At 40.1% G+C, this 26,751-nt stretch overlaps 1 protein-coding gene across 1 annotated transcript in view; it reads right to left on the bottom strand.

The window, feature by feature from the left end:
* Positions 1 to 388: 388 nt before the first annotated feature.
* The window catches only part of LOC145346827 (protein argonaute-2), a 92,001-nt gene continuing 65,638 nt past the window's right edge, over positions 389 to 26,751 (bottom strand). Inside the window, exons 14-19 of the mRNA XM_080194626.1 lie at positions 25,442 to 25,532; positions 22,852 to 23,046; positions 16,573 to 16,707; positions 15,259 to 15,360; positions 13,889 to 14,088; positions 389 to 8,465 (exon numbers count right to left, since the gene is read on the bottom strand). Coding sequence (XP_080050752.1) covers positions 8,357 to 8,465; positions 13,889 to 14,088; positions 15,259 to 15,360; positions 16,573 to 16,707; positions 22,852 to 23,046; positions 25,442 to 25,532 — 832 coding nt within the window. The 3' untranslated portion in view covers positions 389 to 8,356. The remainder of the gene's footprint in view (positions 8,466 to 13,888; positions 14,089 to 15,258; positions 15,361 to 16,572; positions 16,708 to 22,851; positions 23,047 to 25,441; positions 25,533 to 26,751) is intronic.

Here is a 26,751-nt window from a genome sequence, read left to right as displayed (position 1 = left end):
AGGTGGAGAGACTCTTCCCGCTCAAAAAAGACAGTAGGACTAGGGGGCACAGCCTCAAGATAAAGGGGAGGCGGTTTAGAACGGAGTTGAGGAGGAACTTCTTCACTCAAAGGGTGGTGAATCTCTGGAATTCTCTGCCCGTTGAAGTGGTGGAGGCTGCCTCGCTAAATATTTTTAAGAAGCGGGTTGATGGGTTCTTGATAAAGGAGGGGATTAAGGGTTATGGGGAGAGGGCGGGAAAGTGGAACTGAGCCACGACAGATCAGCCATGATCTTATTGAATGGCGGGGCAGGCTCGAAGGGCTAGATGGCCTACTCCTGCTCCTATTTCTTATGTTCTTATGTTCTTATGTTCTTTAACCTGATGTTATTAGACTTCTTACTGTGCTTACCCCAGTTCAACACCAGCATCTCCACTTGAGAGTCAATAACCAGAGGTTATAGTTTTTAAAAATCTAGAGGAAAGATGAGAACTATTTTCATGGAGATGCTGAGACTGGAATGCTCTACCCAAAGAAATGGTGGAAACTGATTCTGCAATTGCCAGCCCTGCAAACAAGGCCTCAGCAGAGAACGTCACACAATCAGAAAGGGACTTCATGTGTAGCATGTGACAAACTTTGTCTTCCTGAATATGCTTAATCGACCATGAAAAGTCATCCAGCAGGTGATCTCCTGTAACCTCACCAAATCTTGGGGCTGCATTCACATCAGCTCCTCTTTCTGATGGAAGGATGCCAATCAACATAATAAGCAAACTACAATGAGGTCTTAAAAGGATATATCCTTGCTACTAAATCTGCTGGAGCATCTCCAATATCTTTTTAGGAAACTTGAAGCCAATTAAAATTTCTGGAGAAAATTTGTTGTCAGGAAATCAAAATGAAAACAATCTGGTTCCTTCATTATTTTAAAAACTTGGATCAAATTAGCTCCAAGTCTACCCTCTGCTCTAAAGTCGAGACCAAACACATTGATCCTACATGGATAGCTAGTGTCTAAGACACATTCAAATGTTATATAACTGCCATTAAAAATGGTACAAATTCAGACCATCTTGGAATAAGTGTGAGACATTCACACAATTTATCACACGAGATATGTGTGATAAATCTGACTAAATGCAGAAAATTCAACTGGTGTGATCATCATATCCTCCAAACACAGTGATTGTACTAAATTGGGTTTCCCATCTCACCAGATTAAAAACCCCATTACAAGGTATGCATGTGTGGGGGAGTTTTACACTCTGGAGCATGCAGATCAGCAATTTAATATGCAAAGCAGAAACCAAAGTACAAGAACAAGATGGACTGCAGGATAGTGAAAGGGCATTGGGTCTATTTTTCATTCTCAAGTTCAACCCACACTATATATGGAGCAGTTTCAAACAGGACACATTTTTCTTTAGTGGGAATATAAAGCTATAGCTCTAATGACTGAAATTAAGATCTGGGGTAATGAGAGAACATACACAAATAAACTAATTTACCACCACTTGTAAGCAACTAGTTAAAGATACAGAAGTTTATTTGATAAGAAAATGATCATACCATACTGCTAGTCAAAAAAATTGATATCTTAGATTCACAAATTCATATATGATACTTATACATCATATCTGGTCAGGAGTTTACAGCATAGTTATTCAGCTCATTAAAAAATATTGACTGAAAAAGGAATGGACAAATTTAACCTACAGTTAAATATTTACACAGCATTAGTAAAACAAACTGCAAGCAATGCAAATCCTCATTGCCCCAGGAGTGTAAACTGCTCGTTTAAGCGTAAATGGACCACAAACACTAGGTTAGGTAACAAACCTTATTTGTGCTGGTTAAAAAGGTTTAAAAAACGATTTGCATTCAGGATCAAAAACTCCCCTATATTAAAACATGAAAGCATGAGGAAAAATTTACTGGAAGTCCACTTTTGTGCCCAATTCTACCAGTGCCCAAAAAAAGGAAACAAGCCAACAGCTTAATATGCAGTAGTTACAGAAGGTAGACGAGTTTGTGCAATTCAAAAATAACAAAAAACAAAAACAGCAAAAGAATACTCAAAACTTTTTCAATGCAGCATATGTCAGGCTTTTGAGGTACTTGAAAATATTTTAAATCCTCTTTTGCCTTAAGGATTTACAAGTAGCATTTTTTTTCTCTCTTCAAAACCATTGTCCAGATCACCTCGTTTTTCCGCAGTTTTTCTGTTAACAGCCGTCATATGGCGTAAGCGACTGCTGAGAAAGTGCAACAATACTGATCATTCTATGCAGCATAAATAACGATGCTTTACAATTTTTCAAAATATATTAAGTTTTCAACCTATTTTGTTCATTTAAGCAGTTTATGTACAATATGATCATACACTGCTATTTAAGCCCGTCAGCAGATTTTTGACATGCAATGGGATGATTACACAAGGCACAAAGAACAAAATAAAGCACTATAATCAACTTTAGAGGAAAATAGAATTGTTTGCCTAACTTTGCACCATTTCAAAATTAATTTCAAACCAACTAAAATGTATGTTTTAGAAATGCTCATTTTGGTCTTCTCTGTGATACTTTGAACCAGGGAAATACATGATTTCTTAATTATAGTTGTTGCAGCAACCAACTAATATATTGAGGTAGGTCCAGATTGGGGTGGGATAAGGTTGGTGTGAGGTGGAGCGGGGCAGAACAGGAGGGCAGGGTTGGGAAACAGAAGAACTGTAAGCAAAGGCCAGGTACTGCCCAGCCGCCAGTGCCTCTTCCCCAAACTTAAAAATAGGAATCATTCCCCCAGCCGATGAGAAAACACTTGTCTGAAAATGGCCTATTTGCTTTTGAGGCAGAAGGAATGGGTCGTGGTGACTTTGACACAGATGAAAAATGCAAGTTTTCTCTTGTTCCCTTCTTGTGCAGTGTCAGGATAACATATATTAAAGCCATTTACCGAGTGTTAAATACAGAATTCTGATTCACATTTCTATAAAAGTACAGGCCAAATAAATACAAAGGGAGACCAATCAAAGTATATATAATGTTGCACAGCCACCTTGGCACCAAATTCACTTTCTGTTCCCTCACAGAAGAAATAAATCAAAAAATATCACAAATCATAATTTTACTTCAGGAACTGAAGTAATCACTTCAGCAAATGGAACAGTCTGTGAAACATTATTACTACTTTAAATGGCCTTACATTTTGTTTTCCAATATTTAAACAATGTTTTGGGAGGTTTATTCTAATCAGAGGCAAACAGAAGACAGTTGACACACTTCAGATTATTTCTGAATTTCAATTATTTCCAAAGCACCTTTTTTTTTGCATGACAGCTTGATGGAAAGTATGCTTCTTGCATTAGTTTCTTCCCCCCCTTTTAAATGCCCCACTGACACATTACGGACAAGCTGCTTACTATGGTTTGACTGCTCAGTCTCTTTTAAATAAAAAGACATGATATTTTCTGAACAGCAGAGTGGAGATTTTAGCTGACATCTCTGCTACTACACAATCCGATTTGTCTTGCATCGACCTACGGATTTTAAAGCTTTAAGAGGTGGAAATGTTAGATCAATAACTTGATGTTACAGTTCACAAACCAAAAAAAACTGGCAGCACTGTGGTTCTGAACAGAGCAGAAAGCACAAGATCGAGACCCATCTGCAAGACCACCAGTTTCTCACAAATGACAACCAGTAAAAACCCAATATAAAATTATTCAGCAATAATGAATAGAAATCACAGCAAGGTCAAAGAAGAAGTCACAATAATGTGCATTAATATTGGTAATACAACAGAAAGTTGTTTACATTTTACACAGTATAAGCCATGGGAAGTTCAAGTGAACTTTCCCCTGTATCGCCCAAGTGGATTTTCTCCACTTCTCTCCATTTAGTGAATGATCTATTACCATTCCCTCTCCAGAGCACAGTATACAATTCAGCTGAGCCCAAATGATCACTGAAGCTTATTTCCACAGATAACGTTCAGAAGGATTTGCCTTCTTGGAAAGTAGCTCGGATTAAATAGGTTTTTTTCACTGAAGCATCAAAATGGTACAAAAGTACAGGATCAGATAAATTAAAGTCAAATTTACAGGATTATAATTTAGCTGCTGTTAATTTTCCACTTATAATTATAACTGTTGCAACATTACGTTAACCTCAAAGTTTAAACCTTGGAAATTACGAAAAATACCTTATACAGTTTTTAAATAACCAGCCCATATTGCTAACATCCTTCGCTGTTTTCATTGTCAACACTGGGTTTTGTCTGTAGGCTAACTTAAAATTTATGAAAAAAGAAAGAATACATCTACTTGGCTTCCAACATTAAGTACTTCTAAAAACTAGTACATATTCTTTTGGTAGATATGACTGGATAAAAGCACAAAGTAATTTTCTCAGCCACATAAAGGATCCAGCTTATTTCTAGCACCACTGTGACAAATGGTAAAGGCTTGTGGAAAGTGCAGTATAAGTATGTTTTACACATTGCTTGATTGGTATTTTAAATTATAACTACGCCATGCAGTGGAGCCACTGAAGCTATAATCGCAATTTACAAAGATATCATTTACAAAACAAACAGGGCCCATCCTGCTGGGCTCATGAATTTTGAGAACTAAAAGGTGATTTTTTTATCCAAGAATGGCCACACAGGCTGATATTATCCTTAATACAAAGACTCTCACAAGAGAGACAGTATGTAATGCATGCGAAAATAGCAACTTAACAATCTTTCAGAAATCCACTTTTTATATCCGAGGTCTCTACGTTTCTTCAGTGTCACTGCCAAGAGATGGCAGGCGGTTTACGTGAAGCACAACTAAAAAAAGAAAATTCTGCAACCAACTGATTCCATTTGTTTACGTTATTACCTTTTAGTTTACTAGGGTTGTTTACATTGAAGTTTACAAAATTATTTACAAGCACAAATGTTTCTCAATTATGCACAAATGACATTTACAATAAAAAAAACACTAACGTGATTTAATTCCCATGATGAATTCTGCTGCATGCTTAATATACTAAACTGTTTTACAATCTAGCTCCTTATCCACAATTTTTGCAGATTATTAGAACTATCCCAATTGAATGTTGGCCACCAATGGCAGTAACTTATAATAAGGCAGATTTAATCAGCCAATTGCAGCACCAGTTATGTCTCAAATGGCAGTGACTGCAATAAATTCTCACAAAGAGCTGCTGCCATCCAACGATCACAGCACTTTTATTCTATTACTGATTCACTGTCTCTGATTTAATATCACTATGACTGTCGATGTATAGCGCAGGAACAGAGAATACAGGGGCCAGTTCACTGTAGCACCCAGAACTTTGAAGCAAGATGTAAACGTTTTATAGTGCTGGTTAGAGATTGCTTAATAGCTAAGGACACTTCAATAATCAAATCCGCCCCAGAAACTGGAACAGAGATACATATCTAGGGATTGTCCAGTTCTTAAAAAAAAAGCCCAACATAGTCAATGACCAACACAGGAACACTAAGAACAAATAACTACGGAAATGTAATCTCTAAAGCTCCCCAAATCTACTTGCCAATTTACTTTTTAAAAAATTATATTACAAAATCAGCTGAGTTGGATGCAGGATGTCACCAAATAAGTGCATTAGTCAATGTTTTAAAAGTAAACAGTTCAGGAAGGGGTGAAACCACTGGGAATACAACAGAATCCTATAATGAAATTTTTTCAATAAAACTTTTCCTTCAACATGGCAGCTCAATCAACAATTAATGGAGCAGCTCAAGTAACAGGTTAAAGCCTTTGGTTAAGAACTTCTGTCCAGCCCTATAAACTTGAAGTTCAATTGTACACTTTAAAAACAAGTAAAATGATATAAACTATCGTTTCATCAGATTATCATGCTGGTTTAGTATGCTTAAAAGGGGTTAGGTTCTAACATCAGCTCACCCCTCTACCTGAATTCCAGTGAATTAATTCCTTATTTCCACCATTAAGTTTTGATAATACACATTTGCCCCAATTCAGAAAAAACTTTTACAATAAAATAAATCCAAGTGTGGTCTTTAAAGCCCTGAGTACTCATCACGCTGTTCCTACATACTAAATGATCACTTATTTTAATTGAGAGATTAATAGCTGTGCACATTTGAAACTGTGCTGTACTCCACCAAGGAGATTTCATGGACATCAAGAACTCTTCCTTGGTCAACGCACCAGTTAGGTGTGTTTAATCTTTCTGTAAAGTTTCCCTTCCCAAAAAACTTCCCCTTTTCTTTCTTCAGAAAACCCCCATTTAATAGCTAACGGGTGCACCACACAGGAAACCCAAGTATGTACGGCAGTCAAGATTCAGGCTTAAACATGAGTCTCCCGTGTTGGAAAGTTGAATGCCTTAGTGTTGTAAGTTAGTGAATGTTGCAATGACATTCCTGCACATGTACGGATTTTCTACAACTACTCAGAAGCCTCAATCGGACTAGCTCAGTACCAAAGACTGATACACTTAGTGTGCCCTTCACTACATCCATTTCTCAAACTCTTCTACTTAAGTTAAAAAAATGCAGGATTCAATGAGAAGCATGAGGACAATATGTTGTAACTCGCTGCATTTTTAGAAGCACAGTTCATCAGTCCTTCCAAGTAATATTTCATAAATAGAAGATTTTTTTAAAAATTCAGAACTTGTTTGGCAAAATTTGCCCACTTTTGTAATATGATTTGCAGCATTGTCACCATTCCTATACAAAGTACCATGCAGCCAGATACAGAAATAGTCGAAAACAGTTTATAAAACTCTTCTACAATACAGTTGCCTGTATCTACATCATGTTTAATACATAACTTCAAAAGCAAAGATTTATCTTAAAGACCTATGTACAATATGGTTTTTATTCATGGCCACATAAATAAGTTGTTAACACTGAAATTTATGCTGGTTGCACCTTCTTTGAGATTTAAAAATTTGCTGAAGGGTTGAGGTATATAAAACTGGATATTTTATACAACGCTTTGAGTCACTTAATAAGTGCGCATAGGCCATTGAAAAGATATTGTATGTAACCATAAAAAGGTTTGGCTTCAATCTGGGGGTGGATTTAAATCCAGGAAACAGTTTACATCAATTAGATGACTACCATTAATAAAAATGCCTGCCTCGTGGCAAAAACCTAGCACCATCTTTGAACTGCTTTGCCAATGTGACAGCGGCATGTGCTCATTCTATTTTTGCTGATACGAGAATAACCACGAGGTAGTTTAAAATTACTTCATTCTCAAAAGTTTCAATTTCAATAGTTCTCATCTGACTGCCCTGTAATAACTGAACTCAAATTGGCGAAGTAATTGTCATGGTAATCCTTACAGCCTACATAGCGGCAAGCCACAGTAGTGGCAGACTAGACAATCACAGCAGAAAAATATTTCATTTGCATCACTGATGGATTGTATCAAGATCTGAGAACTAAACAATTGCAGCACGTTACAAAAATATCAAGAGCTCAATATATAAAATAGTAGTGCCCATCTGTTCTAGTTATGTTTTATAGATTGTCTCCAAAGATTCATTACTTCAAACACACACCAATATTTTTCTACTAAACACACCTTAAAAAGAGACTGCATTTCTTTGTTGGAAATCATAGATTGCATTCTCTGAGCTGCTGAGAAAGTCAAACCTACACAATATATTGCCTGCTCTAAAAGGAAAAAAATGCTAGCGCTTCATAGACTTACTTTCAGTGTTAAAAGACTTTTTCCTCCCTTTACTGACTCACAAGATGGCCATGCTTCACAGTACTGTATTACAGTAGTCTTCACTGAATTCACTGGATAAAACTCCAGATATAATAAAAGGAATGCTGTTGATGTTCAATTTTGAGTTTCAAAATTCTGCCATTTGAAGCCAACAGACGGGATGTCTTTAAAGACTCAGACCATCCTCTAAATTCCTCCGTAACTTTACGGTCCTAAGCAAATCCCCATCAAATATGCAGTTGCTAATGTATATTATAATGCTTCCGCAAAATATATACTACTTTCTCTTTCTATCTACACCAGGCTTAAGTCTAGTTTTATCTAATATAGAATAAGATTGCAGTTATCCAACTTCCATTAGTGACTATACACACTGAGACGATTACCACAGGCCTCCCAATATTCCATCTTTTCATTCTTCAAGAAAAACATTACAGGTGACTTGATTCACACATTAGCAACCAGGTCATATTTCACCTCATAGCTGAAAGAGGCCTGCAGGGTATTGCAACGTACACAGCAACAGAAACACATTAACTGCTCATTTGTCACTACACTGCCTGGGACATGCAGCTGGTCTGGTCTTAGCCCAGCTCTGTTCAGAAATCCTAACTGAGGAGACCTGTCAAGCAAAATACATAGTGCGCAATGTGTCCTGGTGAACCTGTACAGCTTTAGCCAGAGCCTGTTGATCCCGACCATTGCTCTGACCAGATGTGTGACTCCCTTCAGCACTGAAAAAGAGGAGAGAAAGAAAAAGATTAGTTGAAAGAAACAAATGCAAGCTGCTAAACTTGTCAGGCTAATGCATCACGTAAAACCTACAGCACAGCAACAGGCATAACTGCATAACCCATTTTTTATGCCGGTGTTTATGCCCTGTACAAGTCTGACACAGTAAAAAGTCTGGCAACACCAGGTTTTAGTCCAACCTATTTATTTGATAATATACTCGCAAGCTTTCGGGCTAACCCGAAAGCTTGCGAGTATATTATCAAATAAATAGGTTGGACTAAAACCTGGTGTTGTCAGACTTTTTACTGTGTTTACACCAGTCCAACGCCAGCATACCCACATCAAGTCTGACAACCAACTTCATCAATCCCATCATTACATTCTTCTTTTCTTTCCTCCGTCACATTTTGTCTAGCTTCTCCTTAAATGCATCAATACTTCTACTTTCTCAGGAGGCTAAGGAAATTTGGCATGTCTGCTATGACTCTCGCTGACTTTTATAGATGCACCATAGAAAGCATTCTTTCTGGTTGTATCATAGCTTGGTATGGCTCCTGCTCTGCCCAAGACCGCAAGAAATTACAAAGAGTCGTGAACAAAGCCCAGTCAATCAAGCAAACCAGCCTCCCATCCATCGACTCTTTCCACACTTACCGCTGCCTCGGAAAAAAAGCCAGCATAAATAAGGGCCCCACGCACCCAGGACATTCTCTCTTCCACCTTCTTCCCTCAGGAAAAAGCTACAAAAGTCTGAGATCACATACCAACTGACTCGAGAACAGCTTCTTCCCTGCTACTATTAGACTTATAAATGGATCTACCTCATATTAAGTTGATCTTTCTCTACATTCTCACTGACTATAATACTGCATTCTGCACACCTTTTTTATGCACAGAATGCTGTCTGTATAGCGTGCAAGAAATAATACTTTTTACTATATTCTAATACGTGATAACAATAAATCAAAAATAATAATTCACAAATAAATCAAAAACATAAATGATATCAATTATAGTGTTGGGGGAAATGATAATTTTGCAGGTGATACCAATAATGGTCGGGTGGTTAATAATGGAGGAGATGGTCATGAGTTACAGGAAGATATAAATGGATTGGTCAGATGGGAAAAGCAGTGGCAAATGGTATTTAACCCTCAAGTGCAAAGTGATGGACTTTGGAAGTAATAACAGGAGAAGGGAGTATTTAATGAACAGTAGGATACTAGGAAGCTCAGTCAAAAAACCCTTGGTACTAAATTTCTCAAACTTAATGAGTTAGGGTTACAAAACAAGACTGCCAGAAAATTCCTACATTTAATTCAATGCAATTTATTGGACTGTTTTTCCACTTCAATTGCCAATTTCTATCTCATCCATTGGTGCTATGATCATAGACATTGCCTTCTGACAAAGATAACAGTTGAGAGTTATAAATAAAAATAGCCATTGAATAAAAGTTACACTTTATATTTGCTTTAAAGATGTTAGTCAGAACACAGGAAAGTAAAACAAATAGGATTTGGCCTCTCAAGGCTGCTCCGCCACTCAGCAAGATCGTGGTTAACCTTCTTTGTAAAGGCCATTTTTCCACACTATCCCTATATCCTTCTATGTGTTTAATATCTAAAATCTATCGTTGTCTCTCTAACATACTCCATCACTGAGCCTCTACATTCTTCCAGTGACAGGAATTCCAAGATTCACTACCCTCCAAGTGAAGAACTGGTTGCAGATATTATTTTCAGATGCAATATTTCAGGAGTTTGGTAGTTTCAGCTCTTTCTCTTCAGCATGGCATGACAACATTAAATGTAGTATTGAACATTATGAAATATGAAACATTCAAAACTGGAATATCACCTAGAATATAGAGTACAGACACTGGGGGAGATGACATCTGTATAAGCTGAACAGGTTTGATAGAGCAGACGCAGCACAGTTTCGTTAAGGGGAAGTCATGTCTGACGAATTTATTGGAGTTCTGTGAGGATGTGTCTAGGGCGGTGGATAGAGGAGAGCCAGTGGATGTGGTCTTTCTTGATTTTCAGAAGGCATTTGATAAGGTGCCGCACCAGAGGTTATTACAGAAGGTCAGGGGGCATGGAGTTGGGGGTAGGGTGTTAGCGTGGGTAGGGGATTGGCTGTCAAATAGGAGGCAGAGAGTGGGGGTCAATGGGTGCTATTCAGATTGGCGGTTGGTGACTAGTGGAGTGCCCCAGGGGTCGGTGCTGGGGCCTCAGCTATTTACCCTTTATATAGATGATCTACAGGAGGGAACTGAGTGTATGGTGTCGAGATTTGCTGATGACACCAAGATTGGTGGAACGGCAAATTGTGCGGAGGGTGTGGAAAGTCTGCAGAAGGATCTAGATAGGCTGGGCGAATGGGCCAGGAACTGGCAAATGGAATTTAATGTTGGCAAGTGTGAAGTTGCCCACTTTGGTAGGAATAATGGTAGGAAGGGCTATTACTTACATGGTGAAAAACTGCAGCATGCGACGGTGCAGAGGGACCTCGGGGTCCTTGTACATGAGTCGCAAAAACCCAGCCTGCAGGTGCAGCAGGTGGTCAGGAAGGCGAATGGGATGCTGGCCTTCATAGCGAGGGGGATTGAATATAAAAGTAGGGAAGTCTTGCTGCAACTGTACAGGGCACTGGTGAGGCCGCAGCTGGAGTACTGTGTGCAGTTTTGGTCGCCGCACTTACGCAAGGATATTTTGGCCTTGGAGGGAGAGCAGAGGAGGTTTACTAGGCTGATACCGGAGTTGAGGGGTTGAACTATGAGGAGGGGCTGAATAAACTAGGCTTGTACTCATTAGAGTTTAGAAGAATGAGGAGAGATCTCATTGAGACGTATAAGATGATGAATGGGATGGATAGGATAGAGGTGGAGAGGCTCTTCCCGCTCAGAAAGGACAGTAGGACTAGAGGGCACAGCCTCAAGATAAAGGGGGGGCGGTTTACAGCGGAGTTGAGGAGGAACTTCTTCACTCAAAGGGTGGTGAATCTCTGGAATTCTCTGCCTGTTGAAGTGGTGGAGGCTGCCTCGTTAAATATATTTAAGACGCAGGTTGATAGGTTTTTGATAGGCAAGGGGATTAAGGGTTATGGGGAGAGGGCAGGAATGTGGAACTGAGACACGACAGATCAGCCATGATCTTATTGAATGGCGGGGCAGGCTCGAAGGGCTAGATGGCCTACTCCTGCTCCTATTTCTTATGTTCTTATGTTGCACCTGAACCTGGGCGGCATGTTGGCATAGTGGTTAGCACCGCTGCCTCACAGTGCCAGCACCCCAGGTTCAATTCAGGCCTCGAGTCATTGTGTGGAGTTGCATGTTCTCCCGTGAGTCCGTGGATTTCTTCCGGGTACTCCGGTTCCCTCCCAAAGATGCATGGATTAGATTGATTAGCCATGCTAAATTGACCTGAGTGCGAGGGGAATTAGCAAGGTAAACGCATAGGGTTGTGGGAGTAGGGCCTGCATGGGATTGTAGTCAACGCAAACTCAACAGGCTTTGTAGCCTCCTTCGGCACTGTAGGCATTTTATGATTCTACGAACAGAGCTGGGACTGAGTTCTCTGTGGATTGTTTTGCTAGTGTTGTCATGATGACCAAACTAACTCAGCAACTGCCTGGGAACCAAAACATTAACAAGGTGCACAAAATAGCGGGAGGGACAGAAAGCACAAGTACCGGGCATAATAAGTTAATAAGTGAAATCAGAGTAAGGGAGAAAGCAATTATGTTTAAATCAGGATTACATTACAGTGTGTGAATACGTGAATATAGGAAATGAGGTTTGGGTGCTTTAGGTACAGATTGTGTTATGGCAAAAGCTGACACATCACTCAAGGAAGAACTTAGGAAGACTAAGTGTGACATATTCCTGGGTACAAAAAGAAAATGCAGAAAAGACAGAGAAGGGGGAGGAGTGGCGGTAGTGGTTAGGGAGAGCATTGCAGTGCTGGAGAAAGCGGGTGTTCCAGAGGATTCAAGGACGGAATCAATTTGGCTACAGCCAAGGAACAAAGAGGACGCAATTACAATGTTCAATCTACAGACCTCCAACTAGTGAGAAAAATGTAGAAGACCAAATCTTCAGGGGAATTACAGAGAGATGCAAACATTGTGGAGGAGTTAAAATTGGAGACTTTAATTACCCAAATGTAGTCTGGATCAGTGGTAACGGGCAGAGGGGCGCAAAAGTTCTTAGATTGTGTTCAGGACAGTTTTCTAAACAGCCGATATCCAATCCAACAAGAAAGAATGCACCGTTGGACCTGGCTCTTGAAAATGACTCGGACCAAGTAGATCAAATGTCAGTGGGGGAAAATTTAGGAGACCGTATTTGTATTGTAAAATACAGGATGATGATAGAAAAGGAAAAGAGGTAATCCAATGTAAAAATAATTAACAGGTGGAACAAATTGAAAGGGGCACGAACGGAGCTGGGCCAGTTAGACTGGAATAAAAGGTTGGCAAGAAAGATGGTAGCTGAAAAATGGGCTACCTTCAAAACTGAAAATTCAGATATATACCAGTCAAAGTATATTTCCTTAAAAGGGAAAGATAAGAAACAAATCCAGAGCTCCCTGGATGAAAAAGGGGATAGAAATTAAGATAAGGAAGAAGTGTGCTTATGACAGGTGTCAGGCAGAAAATACAGCTGTGAACCAAGAGGAATACAGAAGGTTCAGTGGGGAGGGAAAAAACACATTAAAGAAGCAAAGAGGGATTATGAAAAAAAACTGGCAGCTAACATAAAGGGAAATCTCAAAGTCTTCCAAAGGCATATAAATAGTGACATGAAGGTAAAAGGAGAAGTAAGGCTGATTAGGGATCTAAAAGGGAATTTATACATGGAACCTGGTGGCAAAGGAGGAAACTTTGTCTCTAGAATGGTTCAAAATTGATGAGGGAATATTGAATAGACAATGATCGAAGGGACACATTCTTCGAGGACACCCAACAGCTAGAGGGGATCCAGAAAAAGAGACCTGGAGTCCAAGGACTGAATCCACCTCCAGGAAACACCTGCCAAGTGTGTGGTTGGAGATGTAGCTCTAGGATCTGGCTCATCAGCCACAGAACCCATAAGCAATAGAACAGAGTTTCTTAGAGGATCATATTTGTTAGCAAGTGATTGCCAAAAAAGAATCACTCTAAAGAACTTCTCTAGTTCCATCCTAAATTGAACCTCTGTGTCATCTTGTCCGAATTTAATCTAAAGTAGCATTCCAGATTTACCTTTTCCATTCATGCAACCACTTTCTGTCTCAAGTCATTCTGTAGACCACTCGTGTCCAGGCTAAAACATTAACGTTTTTCCAGCCTTCCCTTGAAACCCAGACCCTCAATACTAAAGATCAGCCTCTGAAGTACAAAATTCACAGAAAAACCAAACAAGGCGTCCTCTTACCTGTCATGTTCCTTGTCCACCAAATGGTATCTGGCACGGAAAGCCACCAAATGAGCATAATAGGCTGGGGCTGGGATGGAGACTGACCGTGTACATCGGACATATGTGTGGCAAAGTTGATATGTGAGAATCTGAAGTTCATCTGCATTGAAGCGGTTATCATCCCATAGAACATGGTAGTGAGATGGTCTGCTTGTTCCCTAGAAAGTATTTTTAATTATTAACTCACACTTATAGACAAAATTATTTTCCAATAACTTCTTTAAGCAATACAAAAAATGTAACAGATAGAACATATAATCTGCCTGTGCAATTTTTTTCTACATTTTGCTGTACTCCAACAAAGTAGAAGATTAAATTAGTTCCTATCCTGAAATATCATCCACATTTGGCATTCTGATACATTACATGAAAAACTAGTTTAATAGGAGTTGTTCACAAAAACTTGCTATCACATGGATTAACTAACTGCACGGACAGCTTTCATAGGAGTGAATGTTTTAGTAGCTAGACAAAAGACTGGGATAAAGCAAGTCACGCATATTTCTTTCTCTTCCCCATTTCACACCTCTGCTCTTAGAGTCCTTCTTTAGTTGCAAATTTAGAATAGGTTGGATAAAGGTTTGTCCAAGATCACAGCAAGTTTTCAATGGCTGGTCGAACTATAAAGCGATTTACTATTGGACAGGTTGAGTAAATGGTAAGTCTTCCCTTATCATCTGATCAAAATTCACAAAGTCCCACACAGGATTGTAAGCACCTCTTCTGATATTCAATAAGATATGGCCTCTACACTACTGGAAACACCCCATCCTTTAGATGCTGGTGTCAGATCGCGGTCCCAACTGCCAGTAAAGGTTGATGTTTAAGATCTAGTAGCATTTTATGAATAGCAGAGTTTTGATGTCCAACATTTCTGCTCAACAAATATCCTAGAGAGACTGGTTCGTCTTTTTTTTGGGAAACACAGCTGCTCCTCCACCACAGCTTTAAGTCCATTGACTCCACCACTGCCTCTGACTAAACCCACTCCTGTAATCAAGCTTCTAATCCCACCTAACATTGTCTTTCTTGGTTCAGCAATGTTTTCACTGATGCACTGTGGCACCTTGCTTATTTTATATAAAGGGCATCATTAAGTGCAAGACGTTGTTATAACAATCCGTGCTGACGTAGCGCTTTTAACATAGTCAAAGATTTCAGTTCCAAAAGAGTGATCAACAGACACATGTGGAAATGCAAGAACAAAGGCAAACACAGGAGCGAGGATGAATGGAACTCAGAATGTGTTAGGATACAAACAGCAGAGTTTTGGATGCAGGGAGATTTTTTTTGTTATTCTATCGTGAGGCTTTTCTTTCAAAACTCACCTGAATGCCAGCATGGCTACACAGGTAAAAATCAAACTCAGATGGATGCGTTATTTTTGTATCCACTGTTGTGCCTGCTGGAATATTGCCACTTTTTCCAACCTGTAAATAAAGAAAATAAAATTTGGGAGTTAACAGGAGTTACAGGCAAGAAGCCATATGCAATTACGGTTTAATTTTATCTTTCCAGGGAAATTTATGGATTGCTGATACAAGGTCAAGTGACGGGGATAGCATTTCTTCTTTTGAGAGACCACCCAGGGATTGTTTGCTTTCTACTAAATGTTACTGCAATAGGTCCTACAGAGCATAAGGTCATTGGTCTTGAAGACTCCAGCTCAACCTTAAATCATGTCTCCTCTGTATAGAGGGGTACTAATGCAGCACTTTGGGTAGGGTTTTGCCTTATTAAATTTTGGAAGCTGCCACAAATGGAACCATTCATTCAGTGCACATTTGTTAATGCTTAAGTATACAATATTTGCTATTATCTTCTCAAAGACTCCCAGATTGAGCCTTGCAAATTAAGTCCTATAAAAGGGTGACTGAAACTGGGATTTTTAGAGGGTCTTTCGCTGCATTTAGGATCATAAATTTACATCCCCCTCAGCTAACAAGTCTGGAAGTTCAGGATTGGTAACGTTATCACTTCAAACAAAACATAGCATACAAAGATTTGCCACAATCTCATTTTGTGCCAACTATCAATGGTTTAAGCAAATACAACATCCAAAATATATACCATTAGACACTAAAATGGAAAAGGAATCACATACCATTTGAAGATTACTGGCAGGTGCTCATGATTACAGATTCAGTTGAGGTGAACCGTGCAGCCCCTGCTACTATTTTTTAAAAGCACAGAAAATAGCATTTATCGAACCAGAGTCAAACCAGTCCAAGTTATTGCTGGAGCTTTTCTTATTGGTTACTGCATATCACAGTGGCAAAGTGGTTAGCACTGCTGCCTCACAGTGCCATGGACCCAGGTTCAATTCCCACCTTGGGTCACTGTGTGGAATTTGCACATTCTTCCTGCATCTGCATGGGTTTCCTCCGGGTGCTCCAGTTTCCTCCCACAGCCTGAAAGATGCGCAGATTAGGTGCATTGGTCATGCTAAATTCTCCCTCAGCGTATCCAAACAGGTGCTGGAGTGTGGCAACTAGAGGATTTTCACAGTAACTTTACTGCAGTGTTAATGCAAATCTACTTGTGACTAATAAATAAAAAAACTTTAAATACTATGAATCCAATTATCAAAATACAGAAACAAACAGATTTCTAAAGGATCAAGCTTTGTAAATCATCCCTACCCTTTCATTCTTATCAGTACAGAAGAGTCTGGTATGATGTCGCTTTTGAACCACAATAAAAGTGATGCCAGGCTGGTAGTCCTTTTCTAATTTAATACATGCCTCTCGGATAGCTAGCAACTCATGATGGAGCACCTATGAACACAATTTACAAAGTTAATTTCATCTGGAAGAACAGCATAAAAACCGTGAAACAGAATACACTGCAACATTACTTGCACTGAAACATCATTTATATAAACAGAATCCAAGTATACAATTTATAGAAGCATGCATCAATGTGACCTGGATAATTCCAACTATCATTACACATTTCAAAACTGTTTTTTCCAAGACACTAATACACCTTTGTTTTAAGTGAAAATGTTTCACACAATGCCAACAAGGACGGTAAAATATTTCACCCTGTAGAAAAATAAGATTTGGCAGAAGCTGGAAACTTGAAATAAAACCAGAAAATGCTGCAAAAGCATTTTCTAGCAACTTTTAAAAGAAAAATTCTCACGGGATTACATTTGTTGCCCATGTCAAAGAGGGTCAATGACCTGCAATCAGGACTGAGCAAAGAGAGAGAAATGTAAGCATATCCCTAATAAAATTACATTGCAGAATTTGATCAAGTGTAGTATCAAGAAGCCCTATCAAAACTGAACCAAGGATAAACTCTCCACCAGCTGGAGTCATACCTGGCACAAAAGAAAATCGTTGTTGTAGTTGTGAAGGGTCAATCATTTCAGTCCCAGGACATCACTGCAGGAGTTCCTCAGGGTAGTGTCCTAGGCACAATCATCTTCAGCTGCTTCATCAATTACCTTTCCTTCATCAGAAGGTCAGAAGCAGGGATATTTGCTGATGACTGCACAATGTTCAGCACTATTTGTGACTCCTCAGGTACTGAGACAGTCCATGTCCACGTGCAGCAAGACTTGGACAACAATTAGGCTGGGGCTAAACAGTAGGTAACATTCATGTCACCAAAGTGCCAGCCAATGACCATCTTCAACAAAGAGAATCCAGCCACCTCCGCTTGACATTTAAGGCATTACCATCGCTGAATTCCCCAATATCAACATCCTGCGGGTCACCATTGACCAGGAACTGAACTGGATCAGCCAAATAAATACTGTAGCTACGAGGGCAGGTCATGTGTGAGAAATCATGTGGTGAGTAAATCAGCTCCTGACTCCCTAACATCGGTCCATCATCTACAAGGCACAAGTCAGGATCATGGTTGAATGCTTTCCTCTTGCCTAGATGAATGCAACTCCAACCATACTTAAGAAGCTTGACATCATTGAAGATAAAGCAGCTGCCTGATTGGCACCACTCGCTTCACCACAAAGTGGCAGCAGTGTGTTCCATCTACAAGATGCACTACAAAACCTCCCAGAAGGACAACAGCAGCAAGTGCACAGAAGCACCACCACTGCAAGTTTCCCCCCAAACCACTCACCATCCTGACGGAAATATATTGCTGTCTTTTTATTGTCCCTGAATCAAAATCTGGAACTCCCTTCCTAACAGCACTGTGTACCTACACCCACAGAAGTTCAAGGCAGCAGCTTTACCACGATCTTCCCAAGGGCAATTAGGAATGGACAGTAAAAACACTAGTTTAGCCAGCAAAGTCTACATCCCATAAAAGAACAAATAAAAGTTAGGAAACTTTCCCTCTATCAAGTATATTAAATATTTTATGGCTGACAAAGTTCCTTCAGGATGAAATGTTGCTCATTTAGTTCAGCATTCATGTCGCAAATGCTGCATTAAACATATGTTCAAGAACCAATAAACATCACAGAAAGAATACCTTTTCCATTAGATTGATATTTCTTTCCCCAGGTAGCTTGTCCTATATTTACTTCTGTCCAGTTTTCCTCTATGCTTCTGAAGTTTCATTGTTCCATCTTGCCTATTTTCCACCATCTGTGTGTGCTATTAAGCAACAAGAAACACTATACTACTCAAGTGGCAAGAGCATGGCCATCTCCAATGACAGCCTAACCATCAGATGTGGATCCAACAGATGCATCAAGTTCCTGCCATGTCTGTGTGGGTTTCTTCTGGTTTCCTCCCACAGTCCAAAGATGTGCGGGTTAGATTAATTGGCCATGCTAAATGGATCCTAGAGTCGGGGGACTAGCAGATAAATGTGTGGGGTTACAGGAATAGGGCCTGGCTGGGATTGAAGTCAGTACAGACCCATTGGGCCGAATGGCCTCCTTCTGTAGTGTAGGGATTCTACGATTCCATGAGTGGTTCTTCTAGAATTCCCAAAGTTTCTCCACATGTCAAGAGTGTGGTGGATGGAACAGTGCAGCAGTAACTGCAAGGTTAATACCATCCAATGCAAAGTAGTGTACTCATCAATAAGTGCGACTATACAATCCACCCACCACCTGCATACTATGGCTGTAGTGATGCGTCACAAGAAGCTGTGGCAGCGTCTTCAGCAAAAGCTCTCAAATCTATGTCATCCACCACTTAGCAGTCAAATCTAATAAATTTCTAGGTCTGGCTAAGAGAAAGGATAATGTGGGTAAGGAACTGTCACAGATTTCCCTTTATTTTGGATCTGATTAGTTTGTGCTATGTGAGCAACAGTATATTGTTTATGTGATTGACATTACATTTTTCTCCTGCAATAGTACAGGCATGACAGATGCTTGCACACAAAAATTTAGTACAAGGTAAAACAATATGGAATTAAAATTGAGAAGAGGGCATAACACCCATCTACAATCAAATCAAAAAAAGGACTTAAGTCTTAGGATTAGAAGAAAGTCAAATCCTACAAACACAAAAAACATGACGTGAGATAGAAAAAGTGTTTTATGTTGGAACTAATGACAAAGAATTTAACAATAAAAGAACATTCCCTATCCCCTGTTCCCCAACCATTTTCACAAGAGTAGAAACCTCCTGGCACCAAGTGCCAATTAGCAGAAGAACAGTAAATTAAAAGAATTAAATACATGACTGGAAAGATTATGTAGAAACGAACAGTTTGGACTTCTAGGACACTGTGACCTGTTTTGGGGCACTAGTGATCTGTACAGGATGAATAAATTTTATAACCAATATTCTCACTGGGAGAGAAATGAGCAAATCAGGTCTAAATGTAGGGGAAGGGAAATAAACAGATGTAAAAGCAAAAATGTTAAAAGCACAAAAAAAAGTATAAATCAAAAGTAGGGAACAGAAAAATGAGAAAGATTGCAGCGCAAGTTGTACCTATGTAAACATACAAGTACCTATATAAACAAACTGGTGAGTTTTATTGATATTAAGACCTCTGAGAATCTTATGTCTGCGTACGCCAACACAGAATGACAAACTGGGAGGAGAAAAACCACGTACATGATAAAGAGTGAGAACAGTATAATTAAAGACTGATTTTAGTCTAATAAAAGGGTGTGCTGAGCTAATTCTAGGAAATTAAGTGGGGCAAACAGGTGTTATGGGTAGAAAAACATCATGAACAAGAATTAGATTCCACAAAAACTGAAAGATTTAGAAATAACTTTCTGATTGAGAATGGGCCACAGGAAGTAGTTGATGCCAAAACATTGAACATATTCAAGAGGAAGCAAGATATAGCACTTCGGACGAATGGGATCAAAGGTTACGAGGAGAAGGAAGGATTAGACTATTGAGCTGGCTGATTAGCCATGATTGTGATGAATGAGGAAGCAGGTTCGAAGAGCCGAATGGCCTCCTCCTACTCCCATCTTTTATGTTTCTAAGTTGGTGGGCTTTCTTATCTATAGTGTCAGCATGGAGGGACCAGGACAAGTTGGTGGTGATCTGGATACTAGAAATCTGAAGCTCTTGACCATTTCCACTTTCTCCCCATTGATGTAGACAGGGGCATATTCTCCTTTATGCTTCCTGAAGTTGATGATATCACCTTTGTTTCGTTGACATTGAGGGAGAGATTATTGTTGTCACACCAGTTCACCAGATTCCCTCTTTCCTGTACTGTGTCTCATCATTCTTTGAGGTCCGACCCACATCGGTGGTGTCATCAGCAAATGGGGCATAGGTGTCAAGGATGATCACGGAGGAGTGCTGTTGCCCATCCTTACTGATTGTGGTCTGTGAGTTAGGAGGTACAAGACTCAATCACAGATGGAAGAGCTGAGCCCCAGGCCACGGAGTCTGGGGATATTTCGTAGGAATAATGGTGTTGAAGGCTGAGCTGTAATCAATAAATGGGAGTCTGACATAGATGCCCTTGTTATCTAGGTATTCCAGGGTTGAATGCAGGGCCAGAGAAATGCTGTCTGTAGCAATAGGTGAACTGCAGTAGATCCAGGCAATCCAGGAGGCTGGAAATGATTTGTGCCATGACTAACCTTTCGAAGCACTTCATAATGATGGATGTCAGAACCACCGGATAACAGTCATTAAGGCACGCTGCCTGACTTTTCTTTGCTATTGGGGTGATGATCATCGTCTTGAAGCAGATAGGGGCCTCAGATTAGTGTAAAGAGAGGTTAAAGATGTCTGCGAATACCTACACCAGCTGCGCAGGATCTCAGTGCTCACCCCACCCAGGCCAGTTGCTTTCCGCGGGTTGACCTTTCAGAAGGCTTCTGACTTCTGCGATGATGATCTCGGATACAGGTTTGGCCAAGGCTACCAGGGCGGAGGTAGCGCTCTTGCTGACCTTTTGTTCAAAACGGGAATAGAATGTGTTGAGTTCATCAGGGAGGGGTGCATTGGTGCTGGCAATTTTACATGCCTTCATCGTGTAGCCTGATACGTCTTGCAGACCTTACCATAGTCGAGGGTAGTCCATGTAGCTAGCTTGGGGCTCGAGCCTGGTCTGGTACTGTCTCTTGGCAGCTTTGATGGATCTCCATAGATCATATTTGGATTTCTTGTACAAGTTAGGGTCATCTGTCTTGAACGCCTCAGATATGGACTTCAGCGAGCAGTGGATATCCCTGTTCATCCAGGGTTTCTGGTTGAAAAACACACGGATTTGCTTCTTTGGCACACAGACTTCTACACACTTACTAAGGAAGTCAATTACTGTAGTGGCGCACTCGTTCAGGTTGGTTGCTGAGTTTTTAAATATTGACCAGTCCACTTACTCGAAGCAGTCTCGATCAGCCCGACTCCTCAGACCAACATTGCATGACTTTCTTTAACGCACTCTTCTGTTTCAGCTTTTGCCTGTAAGCTGGGAGCAGGAGCACAGCCCTGTGGTCTGATTTGCCAAAGTATGGGTGGATGGTAGAGCAGTAGGTATATTTGATATTTGTGTAGCAGTGGTCTGGAATGTTTGGGCCTTTGGCTGAATAAGAGAAGTGTTGACGGTGTCTTAGTAGGACACTCTTGAGTTTGGCCTGATTGAAGTCCCCAGCCACGACGAACAAAGCCTCAGGATGTTGAAGTCCCCAGCCATGACGAACAAAGCCTCAGGATGTTTCATCTCAAGCTGTTTGAGGTAGTTTATATTCAATCCAGCGCAGTCTTCACATGGGGTGGGATATAAACTGCACTCAACAACAGGAAACAGGCCATAATAGAAACAAGAAGCAGGAGTAGGCCCGTTTGGCCCTTCGGGCCTGCTCCGCCATTATTATGAGAACATAAAGACATAAGAAATAGGAGCAAGAGTAGGCCATCTAGCCCTTTGAACCTGCCCCGCCATTCAATAAGATCATGGCTGATCTGAAGTGGATCAGTTCCACTTTCCCGCTTTCTCCCCATAACCCTTAATTCCCTTGTCTATCAGAAATCTATCTACCCGTGACTTAAATATATTCAATGAGGTAGCCTCCACCACTTCAATGGGCAGAGAATTCCAGAGATTCACCACCCTTTGAGTGAAGAAGTTCCTCCTCAGCTCCGTTCTAAACTGCCCCCCTCCCCCTTATTTTGAGGCTGTGCCCTCTAGATGCCCTTATAGATGAGATGAACACACAAGTCGTAAATGACATATGGCAGAAAGTTTACATAGCTACATCAAGCCACCTAAAGTAGTGCAAGAACTGACTTCTCCATTTTTTGGTTCATAGGCCAAGCTGAGTACAAGGCAAGCATAGGAAAGTGATTTTGCGCTTTAAAACTCTCACTAATCGAGCGAATTATCAAACCACCTAGTTACAACCATTGTCTACAACTGGCTTGTAAATTTGCAGTTGTTAGATAAACAGACTTATTGGTTACATTAGGTAAGCACATTTATAGACTTAATAGCCTCTTAGTTTAGTTAATAAAATTCATACTTCTGCAACCCAATAAATCTGCCTAGATGTTATTTACCTGTTGAAACTGTCCTTCTGAAACTCCATCCCTATAAAATATAATGCGTGTTGGTTTGAAGCGTGTAGATTTGTAAAACTGGATGAGGAGTTCTCTGACCATGAAAGCAAGGTCTTGGATGATCTCCTGTCGATGCTGCTGTACACGGACTGTGGCACAATAACGACTTGGATGAGCGTCCATGCTACCCACCACCTAAGGAAAAGGGTATGGGACACAAGAGAAAACAAACCCAAAGATAAGCTTCAGCAGATAACCAAACACATTCCTAAGGAATTGGTACATAACCATCAATCATGAAGAAATCTTAGAATATTTAAATCAACAAAATTTACTTCCAGGTGCAACAAGATTGCCTTGAAACTAGAGTGCCTTCATAGAATCAGTGCAAAAGGAGGCCATTCGGCCTATCAAGTCTGCACCGACCACTATCCCATCCAGGCCCTGTCCCCATAACCCAATACATTTACACTGCTAATCCCCCTGACACTAAGGGGCAATTTAGCACACATCACATCATCACACATCACAATTTAACCCACACATCACACAACCCAATGCAATGGAATCTTGATCAATTGAACCAGTGGGCTGACGAATGGCAGATGGAGTTTAATTCAGATAAATGCGAGGTGATGCATTTTTGTAGACTGAACCAGGGCAGGACTTACTCAGTTAATGGTAGGACAACAGGGAGAGTTAAGAACAAAGAGATCTAGGGGTATATGTTCATAGCTCCTTGAAAGTGGAGTCACAGGTGGGCAGAGTAGTGAACAAGACAATCAGCATGCTTAGTTTCATCGGTCAGAACATTGAATTCAGGAGTTGGGACATCTTATTGAAGTTGTACAAAACATTGGTAAGGCCATACTTGGAATACTGTCTACAGTTCTGGTCACCCTATTATAGAAAGGATATAATTAAACTAGAAAGAGTGCAGAAGAGATTTACTAGGATGCTACCGGGACTTGATGTTTTGAGTTATGAGAGAGGCTGGACAGACTGGGACATTTTTCTCTGGAGTGTAGAAGGCTGAGTGGTGATCTTAGAGAGATTTATAAAATGAGGTGCACAGATCAGCTCGATAGTCAATATCTTTTCCCAAAGATAGGGGTGTTGAAAACTAGAGGGCATAGGTTTAAGGTGAGAGGGGAGAGATACAAAAGTGTCTAGAGGAACAATTTTTTCACAGGGGGTGGTGAGTGTCTGGAACAAGCTGCCAGAGGTAGTAGTAGAGGCAGGTACAATTTTGTCTTTTAAAAAGCATTTAGACAGTTACATGGGTAAGATGGGTATCAAGGGATATGGGCCAAATGCAGACAATTGGGATTAGCTTAGGGGTTTAAAAAAAGGGTGGCACGGATAAGTTGGGCCAAAGGGCCTGGTTCCATGCTGTAAACCTCTATGACTATCTTTGGTCTGTGGGAGGAAAGCGGAGCACCCAGAGGAAACCCACACAGACATGGGGAGAACATGCAAACTTCACAGAGACAGTGGTCCAAGCCAAGAATCAAACCCGGGTCCTTAATGCCGTGGAACCACTATGCCACCCTTCATTCTGTATCCAATTGCTATTCCTAATAAAATAAGATTTTAAAAATGCTCTCCATAATTGACAATTCACTAGTGATCGGTCCAGTCATTTTTACCAGGCTTCTCGATCAAAGATTACTCACAAACTATTACTCAAAAAGATCAAATTATTTGGTAGTATTCGGGCACAGAGTCTGGTTTTTAGTTCATTCATGGAATGTTGGGTTCTCGCAGCAGGGGTGGCACAGGCCCTAACTGGGCTGCATAAATTTCTCAGGGATCTCAGCAAAATGAATGACGTTTTGCAATTGGTCCTTGACCTTCTATCTCCAGTAAAGATCCTTCGTTCTCTCCTAGCTTCTCAAACCATCAGCAAGACTCTGATGTTAAATATTTCTCTTTAAATAACAGGGATTCAAGCTTGGACAGGGGAAAAACTGCTTTCATCATAGTTTGACATTTTCAGAAGTTTAAAAAAACAATAAAAATTAGTTGTAAATATATTCAACCTGCTTGCCTTCAAAAAGACTTCAAAAAAACAAATAAAGTACCGGTGCATATAAAAGTATAATTTGAATTTTCCAATAAGGTAAACAGAATTTTTATAACACGAATATAAACAATAACTGGATCATTCATAATCAGTACAAGTTATCTTCTTTGAAGTGAAGCAGGAACTGGAATTATACTTCAACAGATGTTGCTATGGGCAAATGTGAGATCAAACACAAAGCTTGATTATTTGACTTATTGAGAAGAATATTGCTGTAATCCAATGGGGCTGAAACCAAGGATTGGAGATGCTGAAGACAAAGAGGAAGGTACGAAGATGAAGCGGCTTTGGAATAGATTCAGAGACAAGGACAGTTGCCATTGAAAATTAGCCTTTGAACGAAAAACAGCTTAAAAAAGGACAAAAAATGCTTAATTTGTAAATCGCTCAGAAATCCCATTTCAGATGGGCATCTGGACTAAGATATTCACATTATCATTTCCATTTTTGTTTGGAAATGATGTAAATATTCACCATCAATAAACTAAAAATACAAGGACTCACTGCAGCAATTGAAGGTTTTTTGCCATCTCCAGCTGGCGGATGTGTTACATCTGCACCCAAGAATATTACTGGCTGCTGAAATACTGCAGGCCTGAGAAAATAAACACAGATTTTGGGATCATTACAAACAGCTCCATTTTATGATCACAATAAATCACATCAGCATTGAATAGATATATTCATACCACAGAGGCACACTTTATTGTGTTTCCCAATCAAGTCAAAAGTCAACTCAATGTGAAAATTGTACAATAAACACAAAGATGCCCATTTCCTGAACCACATTCAATGTCTTGGTGACTTAGAAGACCAACTCATGAATGTGCGAATTACTACAACATTTTGTATTTGCTCTGCATGCTTTCATCATTAAGTAATATAGCATGTAGACATCATAAATCAGTGCAACTTAGTATACTGGTGGCAATACAAGAAACTGAATATATTCTTCCACAGATCGCCACTGCTGTTGGCAAATCGACACAATAAAGACCCGAGTGTGGCTGGGTTAACAATTGCAGGAAAAATTCATTTAGTTTTGGCTACTTCAGTATGTCAATGAAAAGTTAACACAGAAAATATTCTTTTTTACCTTGCATATTTTCTACATACCGAATCTTCCTAGTCTAAATTGGTCAGTACAGTAACAAGTGCTAAAAGGTCATGGTGTTAAGCCCTTTTTAAGTCTTGAGCATGAATATCAGGTTGATGTTTACGTGCAAAATTGAGGAAATATGCTACACTGTCAGAGGGATGTGAATGTTGCTGGCTAGGTCAGCATTTTTATTGTCCATCCCCAATTTCCTTAGAGGTGATGGTGGTGAGCTGCCTTCTTGAACTACTGCAGTCCATGTGGTGTGCAATGCTATTAGGGAAGGAGTTCCAGGTTTTGACTTAACAACAGTGAACAAATGGAGGTATAGTTCCAAGTCAAGATGGTGTGGCTTGAGGGGAACTTGTAGGCGGTGGTGCAGCCATGCATCTGCTGCCCTTGTTGTTTAATTTGGCAGAGGTCACAAATTTGGAAGGATCTATTGAAAGGGCTTTGCTGAGTTGCTGCAGTGTATCTTGTAGATGGTACATACTGCTTGCAATCTGTCGGTATTGGAGTGGATGTTGGTAGGTTATGGATGGGGTGCCAACTGAGCGGGCTGCTTTGTCCTGATGGTGTTGAGCTTGTCCAGCATTGCTGGAGCAGCACTCATCCAGGTGAAGCATTAAACTATGGCTTCCTCCCTCTCAGCTTGATGCAAAAGGCCCTTCAGCACTATTTGATAGAAGAGTAAGGGAGATCTTCAGTGTCCTGGCCA

This window comes from Carcharhinus amblyrhynchos, chromosome 8 (genome assembly GCF_965287045.1).
Source record: "Carcharhinus amblyrhynchos chromosome 8, sCarAmb.v2.hapA, whole genome shotgun sequence".
In the NCBI taxonomy this organism is placed as follows: domain Eukaryota; kingdom Metazoa; phylum Chordata; class Chondrichthyes; order Carcharhiniformes; family Carcharhinidae; genus Carcharhinus; species Carcharhinus amblyrhynchos.
Note: the sequence above shows the minus strand (reverse complement) of the source record. Positions and strands in the feature narration are given on the sequence as shown.